The sequence below is a fragment of the Rhyacophila brunnea genome, unplaced genomic scaffold (assembly GCF_057557595.1).
Source record: "Rhyacophila brunnea isolate RB1 unplaced genomic scaffold, BYU_Rbru_1.0 scaffold_18, whole genome shotgun sequence".
Taxonomy (NCBI): domain Eukaryota; kingdom Metazoa; phylum Arthropoda; class Insecta; order Trichoptera; family Rhyacophilidae; genus Rhyacophila; species Rhyacophila brunnea.
Window position 1 is genome coordinate 17,787,752 of NW_028232837.1, and position 18,147 is coordinate 17,805,898.

The 18,147-nt window shown below is 32.3% G+C and overlaps 1 protein-coding gene across 1 annotated transcript in view; it reads right to left on the reverse strand.

The window, feature by feature from the left end:
- Scp2 (Sarcoplasmic calcium-binding protein 2) overlaps positions 1 to 18,147 on the reverse strand; it is a 288,827-nt gene that overhangs the window by 92,577 nt on the left and 178,103 nt on the right. Inside the window, exon 4 of the mRNA XM_085945282.1 lies at positions 12,244 to 12,363. Coding sequence (XP_085801408.1) covers positions 12,244 to 12,363 — 120 coding nt within the window. The remainder of the gene's footprint in view (positions 1 to 12,243; positions 12,364 to 18,147) is intronic.

An 18,147-nucleotide genomic window follows, 5' to 3' on the forward strand; every position in this document is an offset into this window, starting at 1 on the left:
TTCCTCTAAGTCACACCACTATTTTTGATCGATGGTTATTCGATGCTGAACTGTACTGTATTCGTATACCACCTTTGTTATATTGTACACACCTCATATTAACATTTAAAATATTTTAAGAAAAAGAAGCGAGTCGGGAATTTATTTCATGTTTTACTGATAACGCTGCTGCTAAGGCAAGTATGGTAACGTGCTTGCGCACCCGATCTATGCTTTGTACACGCTTGGCATTGCCACCATCTTGAATAACTTCTTTCGCTGTCTTTATTATGTTTCGGTCAAGTCCCGACTCGCTTTATTGTGATATTCCTTTGCATGCGTTTAGATTCAAATTAAATAATTCAATTTATAACTAACTAAAATATGTAACAAATAAAGATACTGAAGTAAATTGTGTTATTTATTTATTGATTTACTCAATTCTAGAATTACAAATATGCCAAAAAGTAAATTAGTATTTTCACTTCAATGTAGAAGAGTAGAAGTCCATCTTCATAGATTTTTTGATGTGATCATAAATCGCCACAATTGAATGATTCCCTAGTTTGGGTTCAAAGGTTAATAAAAAAAATAACAACACATAACACTAAAGGTTTCTTTAGGATCGTAAATGAAATGTTAAACACCATAATATCCCCCCGCTCCAATCCCCCACATTTTATCAAACACATGCTTTAACATTTCGATGGATAGGTGCCGAAAATGTCGTAATACTAATGAGAAATAATATTATCGATAGACAAAAAAAATCGACGCTAAGGATCAATACATTTTCTTTGAATGACTTTGGTAATTGAACTGACTAATCATTTTTTTTCACATTTTTACACCAAATTTTAGTTAAAAATAACAGCGACGTGCTTTGTCTCCACTACATTAGTAATAATGTGGACACTTTGATTTTTAACATGGTCAATACACACTTATAGCAAATAAAACTATAGATTTCGTTTCGATTTTAGGGTTATTATGTGAAAACTCAACGTACTTATATGTTATTTAAAAAGGGCAGCTCTTTTTTGTTTTTTTTTCTACCGCAAACACGATTCAAACGTTAGGGTGACCATTATTTTGGTAGAACACTGCACACCGCGGTGAGCGTTTCGCTGTTTCGGAATCGCTAATTAATGTTTCCGAACCCCAACGAAATGTTGGTCGACCTCGATTTAAAAGTCTAAAACGAACCGGCAGTACATTAAACTGGTCGAATCGTCTATCTTAGGGATCGGCAATCTTTTTACATAGAAGAACCATAATGGGGCGTCTCTTTTTAAATATTGATAAGACCACAGTTCTGACTTGCTAAATTTGAAAACACTTCGCGCCAATGTGATTTACCATTGAGCCACCTGCGTCCTACGAAATTATAATTAGCTAATATTCATACATCTGAAATGTTATATTTTGGGTCAATTTTGGCCATCGGATTTTGTGGTTTGACTCAAGGTACTGTCACCACCTACCTGTAGGTAGGTGCCTTCGCACAATAAATTGATTAGTAATAAGCCGACATGTAAACCTGATCTCTAACTATACGGCTTAGTAAAACGCCTAAAAACGCTTCCTTGTCGAATCACATATAAATTGTTTATCTGTTCACAGGTTTTTACGCTACCCGTTCGGTATGTAAACGTATCGAACGGGGCATCGATTGCTACGAGCAGGGTAATGCAGTGTGAAAGAATGATGGATGTAAAATTGCCTTGTTCTGTACAATAAAAAAACCTGTGACGATGTTATTATAAAATGTTAGATATAAATGTATTATGTAACTGTATATTAGTATAAAAGGGGAAGAATGATTGTTAAATATAAAGAGACGAATGCAGTAGCGAGAGATTATTATAAGAGTGTAACATATTTAATATATTTTGTAATAGTATGAAAGAAGAAGAATAACTGTTAACATAAAGAAGAAGAACGCGGTAGCGAGTGATTAGTATTAAAAGTGTATATAATTAATTAATATGTCATGTGGAACACACTAATCGAATAGTATTTCGATCCGTAAACTCATTAATAGCAAACTAATAATTATAGAATCAATTATCCGCGAGTGGCAACACTTAAAATTATAACGCAGCAACACCTACCAACGCGTTGGTATGGGTGTGCCTCTGTGCGTGTATACGAAAATGTTACCGGCTAAAAAGTATCCGGCGCACAGATTAACTCAGAAAATAACGCCTTAAAGTCTCTAGAATTCAACTTTTCGGAAATATTATTTCATTATTGTGTTCCTAATTAGGGTATTTATCGTCTGTAATATAAAGCATGAGGAAATTCACATATTTAAGAAAGAGTAAATTCTTGATAGCAACAGACGGGAGCTTCGCCGATTTCTAAATTAAAATCACGACCTTTATGCAGCTGTGCGGTGTAAAGACAGCGGCTAAAAATAAGGCAATGCGGGGGAAATATCGCCGATCGATATACTCTTCGACATTGAATTGCGAATTACCTCTATGAAGAAGTAGTATTTTGCTATTTTTTGGAAATAGTAAAATATTATTTCGTATTACTATATAAGACGTAGTTTTAAGATTAAACTGTTATTATTATAAATGTAACATTGTAAAAGGTAAAGGCAACAGACAGGTTTTACGTCGTAAAATCACAAATGTTTATGTGAAGGTCGATGGATAATGATTACAGGGCCTATTATTATGTCAATAGGTACCTAGTAAGTAGTTGTAAATGCATGTAATTTAAACGCTAATCAAATCGTGTGTTTACTCCTGGCATAAGACTAAAACCGCGAGTTTATGCCGGAGATAGCTATTTAAATGCTCTAAATAAATTCATATAAAATCCATAGAATTAGATAGACGATATTTTATAACGTCAATATATCCATCCACGTGCACAGAATATATTATCTCTTGATACTTGGTCCTTCTGACAATCCAGTAAATTCTTATTAAATAAACAAGAGATATTACGCAGTACGAAATTAACGGACATAGTAGAATCTTTGGTCACCCCTTCTCAAACTCTTTGGACCAATTAGAATAAGGGAGGCTGCTATAAAAGAGGGCGCATCCGAGAGATTTTTATCAGTCTACCGGATCCTCCCTCGGGAACAAGTCTCATCTCTACTAGCAGCCTCTCTTCAAACACTCTGGACCAGTTTCACCAGTTCTCGCTGCGCATCTCTTCGCTTCTTGAACGCCGAAGTACTCCCCGGGGAGAGTTTCACATCCCGTTTACCTACGGGTGGGAAACATCTCTCGCGTTCGCAGTCATCGGTCGTCACGTATTCCTGTCTGCCGCCTTCACCTACATTTGGCCTGTAAAATTATTTACTAGACGCTACATACAAGGAAATAAAACCAAGTAATTACCGACTTTTCAAAAGGAAACATCGTTATTATTAATAACCCCTCCACCGACTGAGCTAGGAAAATACATCAACGAAGTGCGCAGTGGCGTATCGTTGAGGGGGTGTTGTTAGTACCTTAATTTAATTTGATTCATACCCGATGACAGGATCACTTCAAATTTTTATTTTAACGTACTTGCACTTGCTAATAATTTGCTTAATTAACTATTTTTTTTTCATATAATAATTCACAATTTCGAGATTCATGAATTAAGATAAGACGATTTAATATATTTTGAAATACCTACAGTATTAAAAAAAAATTCGACACCGGGCGGAAATCGATCCCGCATTCATCAGATTTGTACTAATTCATTTTTACATATCGTGTGAAATTACACATAGCCTTTTAAAATAGATAATGTATAGTATATAATAGGTAGGAGAGGGGGGGGGGGGGGTGACAGTTAATAGTTTGGACACTTGGCATGATTAGCAATGTAAAAATTAAAAGCAGAAAAATGCACGTATGCTTTTATAGCAGTCCATTTGTGTTGTGATATCAGTTTGCATTTTTGTTTCTCCAGATTTTCATATTCAGTACCAATTTGGAGCTATATAACTCTTTTCCACTAATTGCATTTTTAAAAAGTGTCCGTATCCATATCACGTGTAAAACATGGTTGACATTTAGAGGATATTAGAATTCTAGAAACCTTCGCAGAAGACATTCCCGCCTGCTAAGATTTGTTACTTCGGCGGTATTTCAAATAGTTTATTAGATATTTATAGCCAGGCGTATTTACAAAATATCTTCATTGATAGAAATATGCCAGATGAGCTAAAAATAAGCTAAGGTTGTCAGAAAAAAATAATAAAGAAATCTAAAACTTTCTTCTCAAGATAAACTGTGAATGCTCCTTTAAGATTTTAATGAAAAAATCAATGTTAAAATCGGAATCTCTTGCTGAACTAAAGTTCATATTCCATATCAGATGTGAAGCTTTTTATGTAGCAAGATAAAAAAATCGCTTTCATTTTAAATTCGTGAGAAAACTCATATCTATTATATTTTTTTACCAAGAAAATACAGTATTTTTATGAACATTTTAAAGCTAGACGTGACGTAGAAAAACGCTTAATTTAACGCAACGTGCCTGATAAAGACTAGATTACTACAAATAAATGTTAGATTTAGCAAGAAAAGTGTTGTTGGCAACGCTGCTCGCAAACTGTAGTTTGCCGACCACTCGTCTAACGGAAAAGGGTATTTTTAACGAGCGAACAATTTGAGAAATCGTTGTTTTCAACGCCGTTAAAAATTGCGTTATTTATGTGTAAGTTAAAGTATATTTGACATTATTATTGCGTGTATGAATATAGTATTGTAACCTTATAACATACCAAAATAAGCTGTATTTTATTGATATTCTAGAAAGTTTATTTTAGTTAAAATAGTTTATTTTAAAAATAACATATATCCATATTATTTGCTATTGTTAGTTCATCGTATTTATGAGAATCTTTAAAAAAAATAGTACTTTTCGTTAAACCACACGCACGGAATATGTACTTGTAAGTGTGCTAGGTTGCAATAACTGGTAGGTGAGTATTTATTAATGGTTATATCTGCAGGTTAATCGCTAAAACTAAAAAACCATAGACAAATTTAGTTTATGGTTACGTCATTTCGCAGAATATTTTGAATGATTACTATCTCTATAAATTCAATGATAGAGAGTGCTCAATCTAATGAATTAGTAATTTGAATTATTATGCATTATTCATGCTAACTTCAATTAATTTCAACAGTTTCTACGTGTGCGTTCGTAACCGCCACGTACCAACCAGTAGACTATAGATAATAGATGTAAACAGCAGACATAACAATTATTTAATAGTAAATCCAGATCCACAGATAAAACCACTAAAAACGTGAGTGAGTCAAAAATGTGTAGGCCTGCAGATAACAGAAAAAACGTTCACTCACTAGTGCGGTTCATAATGAAGCGCGGTACGCGTGAGGTGACCTCATTGTTGTTCTGATGATTTTGGCAGATTTTGCTAACTGACAATGTTCGTTTAAAGGTTAAAAATATGCTACGAGATGGGAGCATCAGTCTGATAACATTTTAAATACCAAGAAAAACGATATTACACATTTTTTTCCCGTAGCGGCACCTTACTACGACCGTACATAATGTGATCATAATGTATTTGAACTTTAACAAACAGTATAGAAATGCAGCTTGTATCATATAGAGCTGTGATTAGTAGTTATATATATGCACAGCGTGAATGTCTACATAAATACAAAAATGAAAATTGTGTAAAACGATAATGTGAAAAAAATATTAGAGAATAACTTGAATGTTAGATTTTCTTTAAAAGAAATGTTTAAAAAACAGATTTTTAGTAGGAAATGAGTGCCGGGAAAATAATACATATTAAAACACTATACACTATGAAAGTATAATGTGGCTAAGTTTTTCATATATATTAAACTGTTGCAACCCAGATGGGCAGGAATACTAACTGTATGCCGAACACTCAGATGGGAAGACCGTAGCTTTGCTCTATCGAAGGCAAGAAGTTTTGATGTAATTATTTAATATATTTATCTTACATAAATAAGGCACGTATTACGATAATAAAGTATTCCAAATATTTTAATATAAACAAACCATGAAATGTTTAATCAAATATCTGGATAAAGCTTTTCATTTTATTAATTAAACGCTTCTCAAACTATGTTATTTTGACCTGCAGTCAAAAATACATAAATCGAAGGAGCTATGCTGTATCATATTAAATTTGTAGCGTGTTATATAAATAAACGTAGCATCTATACTGGCGTCCGTAGAGCCGTAGAGCTGTAGCACGCGTTGTAGAGGTTAGCCGGCGGCGTATAACAGGGCATACCAAGCTTGTTATGGTTACGGGGTTCTATCACAAATTATATAAAGCGGTGATCTATCAAATATTTTGTATTTATGTTTTGTTATGACGAGTTAGTCGTAAGAAATTCAGGATTGTATATTGGCAATTAATGCGTAAAATATAATAAATACGTAAGATTGCTGCTTATGATATGAGACGTTCAATACGCATGTTAACGATTCCGAAATATTTTCTTCTGAAAGAAATAAAAGTGAAGGATTTTCTCTTTAAAATATGTCTATAGAGAGTTGTGCAGTTCTGTGGTTATATACATACAAGGAGGATTGATAGATTGGTAAGACTTATCGTTGTCGGAAACATCAACGTCGTCCACACCATGACTGACTAAATGAATCATTCTACGGATATATCAATACCTTCAACCATGTGGGTGGCAGAATGCAAGGTCTTCAATAAATATACATATAACCAAGATATTTAATGCGCAGGTATACAATGAAGAAGAGATTGCATATAATAGCTGTGAAGGAGAAAAAAAATTAAATAAAAACAAGTTCTAACAATAATGTCTTTCAATTGACAATAAAATCCGAAAATATAAAGTGAAATCTTTGCTCAGTGAAAAATCATAATGTTATATTATCAGAATAAGTAGTTTATTTTAAATTTAGAATACTGATAAGCCGATCGTAAATATATTACCGTTATAAATAAGTGTTTTTAGTTAATTTAATTATTATTAATTTAAAAATTTATCCCCGAATTGGTAGTATTATATGTATTAAATTTATATCTTGCTTTTCTATTACATTACTTATCAAAATAGAATCAAATTAGAGGCATAGAAAAACGTGCATTCTATCGTAATGAAATAATTAAAACTCGATTAAGATAACTACGTTGACAATACATTGTTATATTCTCTAATTAAAAAATATATCATTTTGCTAACTGAAAGGTAGAAGGTTTCTTACTATACGACTATTTAAAATAAAAATAAATGATATTAAATTATTGATTAACAGACAAACAGAGGCATTGATACGTATTATAATGTAATAGTTATCGCATTATATCTACCTACAGATACTCTGCCTCATATATTTACCACCAATTCTCAGGAGTTCAAATCATGTTTGAGTATACAATATAGTGACAACTACCGGCAAATTATCGAAACAGATTGGTAAATTGCAATAAAGTTGGAGGCTTTTCATTATCAGCTTTCGAGTAAATAATGAACACTTTAATTATCATCAAATTTAATTATAAAAATTAAAAAAATATTTTTATTTTTTATTGTTCTATTATCATCTATTTTCTTATTCTTTGTTTACGTTCATCTGTGGTGTATTATAAGTATTCTAATTATGAGACCTGCAAGTATGACTGACATACTTCCAAAAGTCAATTTCGCTACTGGCCAAATGTACCAAAGCACAGGACATTACAAAAAAGTTAGACACAACAAAAATACTTCGCGATTCCACGTGGAAAACCTTGCAGCCTTAGCGAGGGTACCTCACTTCGAGAAACCTGACGTTGAGGTAACCTTATACCTAAGTGGTCTGCGGGGCAGGATAATTCGCACTTTGCGATTTCGCTTCGTATTTTTACGCCCCTAGAATGATGCGTAGGTACTGCTCCACGCCGCTTCGAGGCGCTGGATTTATTGAAGGTAGTAAACTTTTGAGAAAGCGTAATGCGTACAGGATGTTTCGCCGTGAAATGAATGGTGAAATTTCAGGGGTTTATTTTGATAGGTCCGTCGGGATATTGCTGAAATGATACAGTGATTTAGTTATATTGTCTCAGTTGTATCATTGTTTAAATTTATACTTCACATCGTATAACAAATATGCGTCGCTGGATTTTTTTTACTAACCTTATTAACTACACTATTCATCAGTAGCGAGAGGAGGTAGACTGTTAAGATAAGAGTTAAATAGTGCACACTAAACTTTGTCAGTCATACTTATTTTGTTTTCATTGAACTAAGAATAAATACAATTTGCAGATAGTACCGGTTAGTTTAAAAAAATCAATTAAACCATGCCTCAACCAAACCATACTAGTTTAGGTACCTATGATATGAGCGATCCATCAAAAATGGTCAACACTTTTTCAGTCATACTTATTTTATTGTCGTTGAATTAAGAATGTATATTACAGATGGCGTTGGTCAGTTTTTTAAATTCATTAAGCCCTGCCCACTCCAAACCGTAGTCGATAAAAATATTCTTCTATCTACAAAATATCTAATATTATGTATAGTTTAATTCCATAATTATTGTTATTTTATAGATAAAAGGAATATTTTTTGACTATTATCTACTATGGTTTGGATAGTCAGGGTTTTATTGAATTTTAAAACCTAACAAATATTATTTATACATCACCGTCTTATTTCAATGAAAGCGATTTATGTCGGATCTTAATAGCCTACCTCCACCTTTTGCCACTGCTATCCATTTATGTATATAATAGAGGCGAAGACTCCATACTAGGCGATTATCAAAAGCCTAGCTTCTTAAATACTTTTTACTTGCTTATTAATGTATTCAAATAATAATTTAATTATTTTACAAGGTGTTTTAAAAGAATTGAGAGTTTTAATGACAATATCATATATTATCGCTCACTACCACAAAGCAGCACCATCAGAGTTTAAGTATTCAATATGCAATAAAGTAATTAAAATACCACGTTTACTTCTGATAGAGGCATGTTGACATCCATAGGACGCAGGTTACATTTATATACGTTTTTTGACGAGTAATGGTTGTTAGTCATTCGTCTAATATTTATGGAGTTTTCCACTGGGTCAACCACATATTGAAAAAAAACAATATGCGTTTTGCCAGGTATGGGATCAGAGACAGTCCTACATATTTTGTTTCGTGTTATTGAATTACTTATATTTTTCATTATAATTACTTAATTATTCATTAAAAGAATTTATTTTGAATGTTATTATTAACATATTTTTTATCCTTTGTTTTATCTATGATTAATAGTTTGAGAAAATAATATATGGAAATTCCACCGATAAGCCCTTATGCAAAAAAAATCCAATTTAAGATTAAGAAGGGTCAAAGAAAATATTAAAAGGTAATTTATACGTCAATATGGTCCTATCTCACATTATATTATATGTATGTAAATTACCATATTATCTTTATTATTACCCACGGAAAGTATTAAATTTAGGATAACTAGATAATTTGATTGATAATCAGAGCGTTTTATATTTTTTTAAAGTTTTAAAATGTGTTTTTGTTATTATTAGATTATATTGATAATAATAATTGTGAAATAAAAAATAAATAATATTAATGAACCACGGAAAATAGGTTTACATTTTTTTTGGTCATAAAATACAGTGATGATAATAATTCAAATCGGTTTAAAGGCGAGTATAGTGCTACTAAGAAGAACGACAGAATACGAAGCTTGTAATTGATTACAATTTGTTTTAAAGTTTTTTAATTAATAAATAATACACATGTATTTAAAATCATTAAAAAGAAAAATATATATTTTAAAAATTCAAACGCGTTCATTGTAATAATCAAATAAATTTATGGTTTACCATTAAAATACATTCTAATAAATTTTATACAATTTGTCAGAGATGAATTATTTGATAGCATTGATGTATTCAATTCTAATTTCTATACAATAAAAATGAGTATAACTTGAAATCATTACCATTGATATCGAATTGACTTTCGGCATGATCATAATTTATTGATAACATATAAATTATATTGCATCGTATGTTTAGTGTTCTTTCGATATATGTCTTTAGTAGAACGTAGCATTGGATTTGCTTTTAATTCTTGACTGTAGAATTATCGTCTATGGAGAGTAAAGAGTAAAGACGCATCCATTCCCTACGCGTTTATCTCAAGTGAGGTTTAACGGTCACACTAAATGCAAAAATGTACTTAAAATAAAGGTTTTATAGTTCCTTCGCATACCGTCCTTTACAGCCTTTTGTTTTTTTAAATTAAAACTAAGAAAATTAACACTAAACAGGATGTTTCTATTTTGATTGTGAATACAAAACAGTCGGTTGTATACGTCTGTAAACAATGAAAACCTCTGTAGTTAAAATACCTTCAATAAAAAATATTAATAATTAATATAAAAAAAAACACTGGGCAAGACTTGAATTCGCATTCATAGGATTCGCAGCAATGTGTTTTACTAATTGAGTTACCTAGTTTCTAAATTAAATGCGGCATATTTTTTTGTGGTCGAACGAAATGACGGTTAACGAACTAAAAAAAACACTCGACACCATCTTAGCTACGACTATCGATTCAACTTAAATTGATATGTAGTAGTATTCATTTCAATTTCCTTTTCAACATTCAACAGAATGTTGAGTATGGAACGGTGCTATTTTAGTCTCCAAAAGATTCTGAAAAACTTTTGAAAAAGAAGAGGTATCTCAAAGAAAAAAGAAAATAAATAAATAAAATACAAAGCTTTCCTCGACGTCTGTGAGTATAATATTTATATAAACTTTCAGTTTAATAAAGAATTTCTGAACCTTTATAATATAGATTTTTCTTATACAATAACTGCGCAATAAATAATATATTTTCTATATTAGAACACTTTTGTTCTCATATTTCTCTCTACTGAGAAAAAATGCGATATCATTTCTATCAAAGAAAAAAATCATCTCACAATAATGGTATTGATTTTCTAGAAGCGACAGAGCAGTTCATTTCTTTTAGGAACAACGATAAACATACGTCATGTAATTGTTATGCGAAATACGAGTACCTTCCATGTTTTACGACGACAATAAAGGTAGCTTATGAGGGAAACGCTTTTATAGCGGATATTTTATGTGAACTGTGGATTTAAAAAATATATAAAGAGTTTATATGTATATAGATGATTTTGGAACAAACTGTAGATACCTAAATACTTATTTATTTCTATGCTTATGATATAAAATCCAAACAATTATCACTGTTGACAGTAGAGTTAACCCGGTCGTACATATAAACTCGACTCGACTCATTGACATATTAAATGGACAACTCACTTCATATCGGCGCGCACGAGAAATTGAGCATGAAAGTCATTCACAGATGTATAGGTAGACGTCACGTGACCATATGACGTATCCATTTCCATTATGCGATACAAGCTTCGAGAATTTATAGTAATATAACCTTTATTGTAATGGCGTATTAGTGTCATTACTCATTACGTTATAAACAGATTCTAGGTTACTTACGACTTCTCGAAGATTAGACGCATGTAAGCCCAGCGCATCACAAGCGTTTTCCCAGTAGTTTCTGTCATTCAATTACATTGAATAAACATTCATCAATATCTTAAAATGGCATTTTATCAATAATTAATAATACTAACACATGAAAAGTGATATCCCAACTTTCTTGGAGTGCTTAGTAGATTTTTTTTACAATTTTTAACTAGGCACATTGGCATTTTGTAACACAACAATAACGGCGGAGTCGAAACCTGACAGTCAGAAATTTTGTATGGGCAGACCCAGTGGTGTCGCCAGACCGCTTGCAAGCAGAATGTTCATTTGAGCGTAGGATACCGATATTAAAATATGAATTTCGCCATCCGGCAGACCCGACACAAAGTGGGTGTCATTTTATTTTCCAGATGATTCGTCCATATTAATGTCATTGACTCGACTATAATATGTCAAATTTGTCGATGTTATTTTTTTTGTTATTCACAACTTAACGCACTGCCGCACAGAGCGTCGGTAGGTCATGTTTGTGTGGTAAATTTCACTCGACATAGGCCGCATGTAAAATAGCAAAATATTGCTTAGGCGTATGTGTAGATGCTGTTTTTCATTTGGTTCGACTAACCGCGTGACACCACTTTCCCGGAATGGTCCCACCTGTGTGCGCGGTAGAGAGTTGCAACATTGTCGGTGATTTTGATTTTTGACCATGTCTAGATGTCGTCTAAGATGATACAAGAAGACGATTGTAATATAAGAAGCTCACCTGTCCATCTTTATTAGCGTCAGCTCGTTGCCTCAGTCCGTCCCAGATTTTGATCATGGTGTCATATGTCTCCTTGTACTTGGCGTCATTTGGAGTCCATCCTCGTAAACTGCAGATTTTCTGAAACAAAAATAAATTCAATGAACTATTTTTTTATCTAATGAATAATTTTCATAATTTTAGAATGTAATATTGTATTTTATTATATATACATCTACAGGGACCGAATAGCCATTGTGATACATTCCGAGCGCATTACAGTGCAGTCAAGAATCCATTAACAGTAATAGTAAGAATAACCTAAAAATTGAAAGAAAAAGGAGATTAAAGTTGTTTTAGGCAACAAATTATGTCGCTTCAGTTTAATGAAGGTGCTACGTTCGAAGGCATTGAACCTACTGTTGAAATACATCTTGTAAAAAACACTGATATGACCGGTTATCATGTATGGCTCGGAGACTTGGCGTATGACCAAAAGCATTGAAAGAGTGTCGGGCTCATTTGAGCGGAGCGTGCTGCGTGGTATATTCAAACCTACTAATGACACACAGTTAGTCTGAAAACGATGATACAATTAGGTACGAGGTATACGTTTTGTATGGCACTGGACGATTGGACGCCAAGACAAGTGGGTCCCGCACCATTGAATGAAATAAATAGACGTTCGTTACGATTTCATACAGAAAGTAGTCGAGGAATTTTAATAAATTTCTATCTACTACCTAGTAGTTTTAATTCATTTTGCTCTAATCATAATGTTTTTTATTGCGGATTGAGACTTGTTATGCCTGACGCTTAATATAAAAATAAAAGAACTCGCTTCTCGTTGGAACTTAAACATATGCACAATTAAATCATTATTTACTTGTGTAAATTCTCACCAAGTATTAAATAATGTAATGTAATAATAAATATAAGTGTTAAATATATATTTTAAAAGTAGGTACGAATTTCTATTTATTTTCGAATTTCATTCGATTCCGTAGCGCCCAGTTGTCCTGGCGCCAAATTGTCCTAGACCCCTTTGTACGGAGGACCGCACAACGTACATTCCATCAAATTGGGTTGCTTTATATGGCTAGGTCACGTACACAGGATTAACGAGTGAAGCACGACAAAGAAACACTGACATTTGGATAGCCCAAAGGCAACAAAGACGATAGTGTCGAGTTAGTTTTAAATAACTTAGGCACACTAAACTGTAGGGAACGGGTTTTGGACAGACCTGGATGGAGGCAGACGCTGACGAAGGCCAAGACCCATACAGGATTGTAGCGCCAGGATGAATAACTATCTGAGTTATCATCAAATTATTTAATTTAATAAATACAATGATTGAATAATTATATCTGAAATGAGATGTATGCCTATTTTACAGTATATTTTGGTAGGTAGGTGTAGTAAAACAAAATGATATTTTTTTTACGAAAGTGGTATACGCCATTGCCTCGAGTTAAACAAAATAATTTGAAGAATACAGCATAATCTTTTTAGGTCATCAAAATTGCATGTTAAGTTCTAACGGCCATATCCAAGGTAAGGATCTGGACCGGTCAGTCAAGGTTTTGAAGTCATAGTGTCAGAGACGTATGATGCGTTAGTTAGATGGTGTAGCGAAAGGCGCATATGAAAAAATAAATGACATTGTATAGGAACGGATAAACCTTTAGTACATTAAATTGTCTTAAAATGATCACGTCAAATACAGAATTCAAAATGTTACGAAAAAAAAAATTACGAGCCAACTACAATTTTCATTGAAATGTATTGACAAAATAATAATTTAAAAAGTTGGATATTTTCTTAATTTTGACGACTTATAGTTTGTAGTTTTTAAACGTACTAATTCCCTTCCCCAACCCCCATTTTTTTAGACCACATTAATTTAAAAGAGTTTGAGAGCATACTTCAGTGAAACGGCAAATAATTTTCAGCAATAGGTGGGGCGTAATTTCGCAAGCGTTGCCAATCAGAGAAATAGTCGACCTGTGAGCACGTCAATTTGTTTTGTGATGGCGTCGGAGGAATTAATTCTTAAATCGTGTAAAGATGACTAAAAAACGTTAAGTATTTACTCGAAAAACAAAACATGTCAATGAATATATTATTATTATTACTTAAATAACAATAAACATAACATTAAATGGACGCATGTTGAATTTTTACGACAAACCTCGGCTCCGCTACACCATTTGACGACATTTAAAATAAGTAATACTTTTTTATGGTAACAATAATATTTTATGTGGTGATTAAATTTATAAAATAATATAATAATATAAAACACAATATGTAGTACTACATAGTTCCACTTATTTTAATATTAGTGATTGAGCTAATTATGGTAACCGTCATTCCTATTTTCCCATCTACCACAAATTTCTTATTATTGTCATAAGACCAGGTAACCAGCAATTACGGGTCATCAGTCTACCGTGATTGAATAACACTGAGTTGTGTTCGGTTACATCTAGACAGCGGACATGCCTAGGCTTGTTAAAGCTAAGCTGTCGCTAACTGGCACATGTACCTGTGCTGTGCGTATAGGATGATTCGTCCATCGAGTACCCTGTTGACGTTACAAGCAGTTTTATCAAGACAATGGGCACGCGTAGGCGCAGACACAGAGTGACTCAGACAAAACACATCTGTTCGACCTTCGTTGTGCTTAATCTGATACGGTTTGAGTAAATGTCGCATCTATCATCCCTCATAAACTTGTAATCATCATTCATCATCAAAAACCAAGTGAAACCATGGGAGTGACATCCGCACCATTCGTTTACCAGTGCGTGAGTGCGTGAACACCAAACCGGTTCCAGCGTGTGCCAGCCTTCTCAACATAAAAGGCTAGTGTCTGGCATTCTGTTTAACCCCACCATCACCTTACAATTTAAGTCTACTGCTAAAAGCGCGACCAATTAGTCAGGACCAGTTTCGTCTGCTTCAAAGGGACATAGCAATTTTAAAAAGGCAAAATTATTTATTGACGATATGAATAATAATTTTATAAAACTCTAAGAAATTCACTATTTAAAAAATAAATCATATATCTACCTAGCTTAAGAACACCGTAAAAGGAATAATCATAAAATGTTTAAGATGAGTCTGTAGGTGTAGATAGACGAATCGATAGCTCAAAGCATAATAGCACTCATCCGGAAACTGAAAGATGTGAGTTCAAGTACCACTCGATACAATTTTTTTCTAAGAATTTTCAAAAATAATTATATTAGTTGAAAAAGAAAGCGGACATGGTATATATTGTTATTTACTTTGTCAAGGAAGAAAGTAGATAAATTCAACTTGAAATATTTTCGTCTAATCAATCAATGTTTCCATTTTTGAATAAGCAAAAGAAAATCTTCTCTCTATAAATCTCACTCGACGTTTATTGTCTCATCAACGAACGGTGCGTGTCAACTGCCTGGAAATAAAGCCGAAATAATATTCCTATTCTATGTCAAGGAAATGTTTCGTCATTTTAATCAGCAATTTAAACACGAGTTTAAAACGAAATATTTGTGTAATCCAACGAAGTATTAGCTTGTTTTGAAACAAAGTTTTTGTTAATTCTATAATTTTTGAGTTCTTGAAAAGTACTGGAAAGATGTTTTAATTTCATTTCGTAAACCACCCAAATGTGATCTCATCTAAATTTCTCATAAACTTTGTAATATATTTTTTTTTACCGAACATTTGTTTATTTAGGTATTTTATTTAATTTAACATATACCTTAGATTTAGATGATAATTAGTAATGTAACCATTTTATTTAACTGTATTGCAAACAATGTCTCAAACGCGAGAACGTTGGTAGCAGGTAACTCAGAAATAATGGGAACTGAAATTCCTAACGGATGTGGAGAAGCAGGCAACCGATCTCAAGCGTTGAAGAATACAGGATAAACTTAAACACGTGTGAAGAACACGTCACACGTCGAATACTGACAACTGCTCTCGGTTTATGCGTGGGTCATTTTCGTAGGACACTCACACATTCAAAACCATGCGTCAAAATGTAATGTATTGGAATATAGCCTATCGGAATTCTATTTATTAATCTGTTCTGTGGTTGGTAGTCATTCTCTCAATCCTTTTAAATAATACATAAAATTGTATGCGAATAAATAATCAATAATTATTTGGTGGCAATTTTATTTGACCCAAATGATGCAATCGATTGTCAAAAGATTTACCAATCATACCAAAATCTAAAAAGATGCGTATTTCTCACATATTGAGTAAGTAACTATACAATAATAACATAATAATCAATATTTTAGTCAATGAATAATTTACAATATTTAAGAATGTAACATTTTTTTTTACCTAGTAGGTGTATTATGTCTGAAGTGATGTCAACTTATGTTTGATAAAATATCTGCATTAGTATATTATATTCGGTACTAGTTGACGATGTCGCTTTTAAGCGGACGAAATCTATCTTGATTGTTATTAATCTTAAGTGGATTAGCACTAGTGAAGAAGGGTGGAGGTAGGCTGTTAAGATCCGACATAAAAAGTGTACATTAAATTTTGTCAGTAAAATGTATTAATTTTTATTGAACTAAGACTACAATGTGTAGATGGCGTTCGTTAGTTTATAATTATAATTATAATTATTCAATTATAATTATAATTATTCAATTATAATTATAATTATTCAATTATAATTATAATTATTCAATTATAATTATAATTATTCAATTATACCCTGCCTAATTTAAGCCATAGTAGATAATAGTCAAAAAATATTCGTTTATCTAAACAATATTTAAAATTATGTCATTAAACCATACATACTTTTAGATATTTAATAGATAGAAGAATATTTTTTATCGACTATGGTTTAGTTTAGGCAGGGCTTAATGAATTAAAAAAAATTAATAAAAATACCATCTGTAATATGCAGTCTGTCGGATCGCCCATAGAATACCTGAACTATTATGGTCTGGTTTAGGCAGGGTTTAATTTAATTTTAAAATCTAACCAATACCATCTGCAAAATATATTATTTTTCAATTAAAACAAAATAAGAAAGACTGAAAAAGTTTAGTGTGCACTATTTATGTCAAATCTTAACAGCCTACCTCCACCCCTCGCCATTGATTAGTACTATATAATATAATTTTGTAATAAAAAAAATACGTTTACTTAGTATTGCGATTTAACATTTATTGAAAATAAAACATCATGATCATCGTTTATATTTTTACATTTGTGCGTTAGTGACGGCCTTCGCAACTGTTGGACAGCCTTAAAGCTCAGGCAGATATGAGTTATTTACTTGAAAAAAAATCTCAATACTGCTTTGTAATATCGTAATTGATTCAAAGTACCTATAATATGGTTTCGATAAGGTTCGAATAATTTCCATTTCATATAATATTTTAGATGATCGATTGTTTCCCGTCAAGTTGAATGTTAACGTGAAAATAACTACCAGATTTTTTCGTTCGATATTAAGTATCTAACAGAATTCATATACATAACTTTTACGAAATGAAAATGATATAAAAAAGCACCATAGTATTAATCTTGATGATTTATGAAATCTGCGACCGACATTCGTCATTAGATAGGCTGATGGTATGGAAAAGATTGACACAAAAAGATATAATTTACGATTCACAAAACATACGTGGTACTGGTAAATTTTTAATAAGTAGTGTGTAGTGGTGTGACTTCGATAAGAGACCCACATATATCGCTGCCCATTGACTGGACACCGCTAGCTCTATGTAGACGGATAATGATTTAACTCTAAGTTAACTTCGTAATTTTATCTCTCACAGTCTTACAGCCAGTCAGCTTAGTCGAATTAGCTTTTAATCATCATACAGATCCTCTATTTTGTAACTAAGCACCTTACACTATCGAGATTCGTTTCTAGTGATAAGT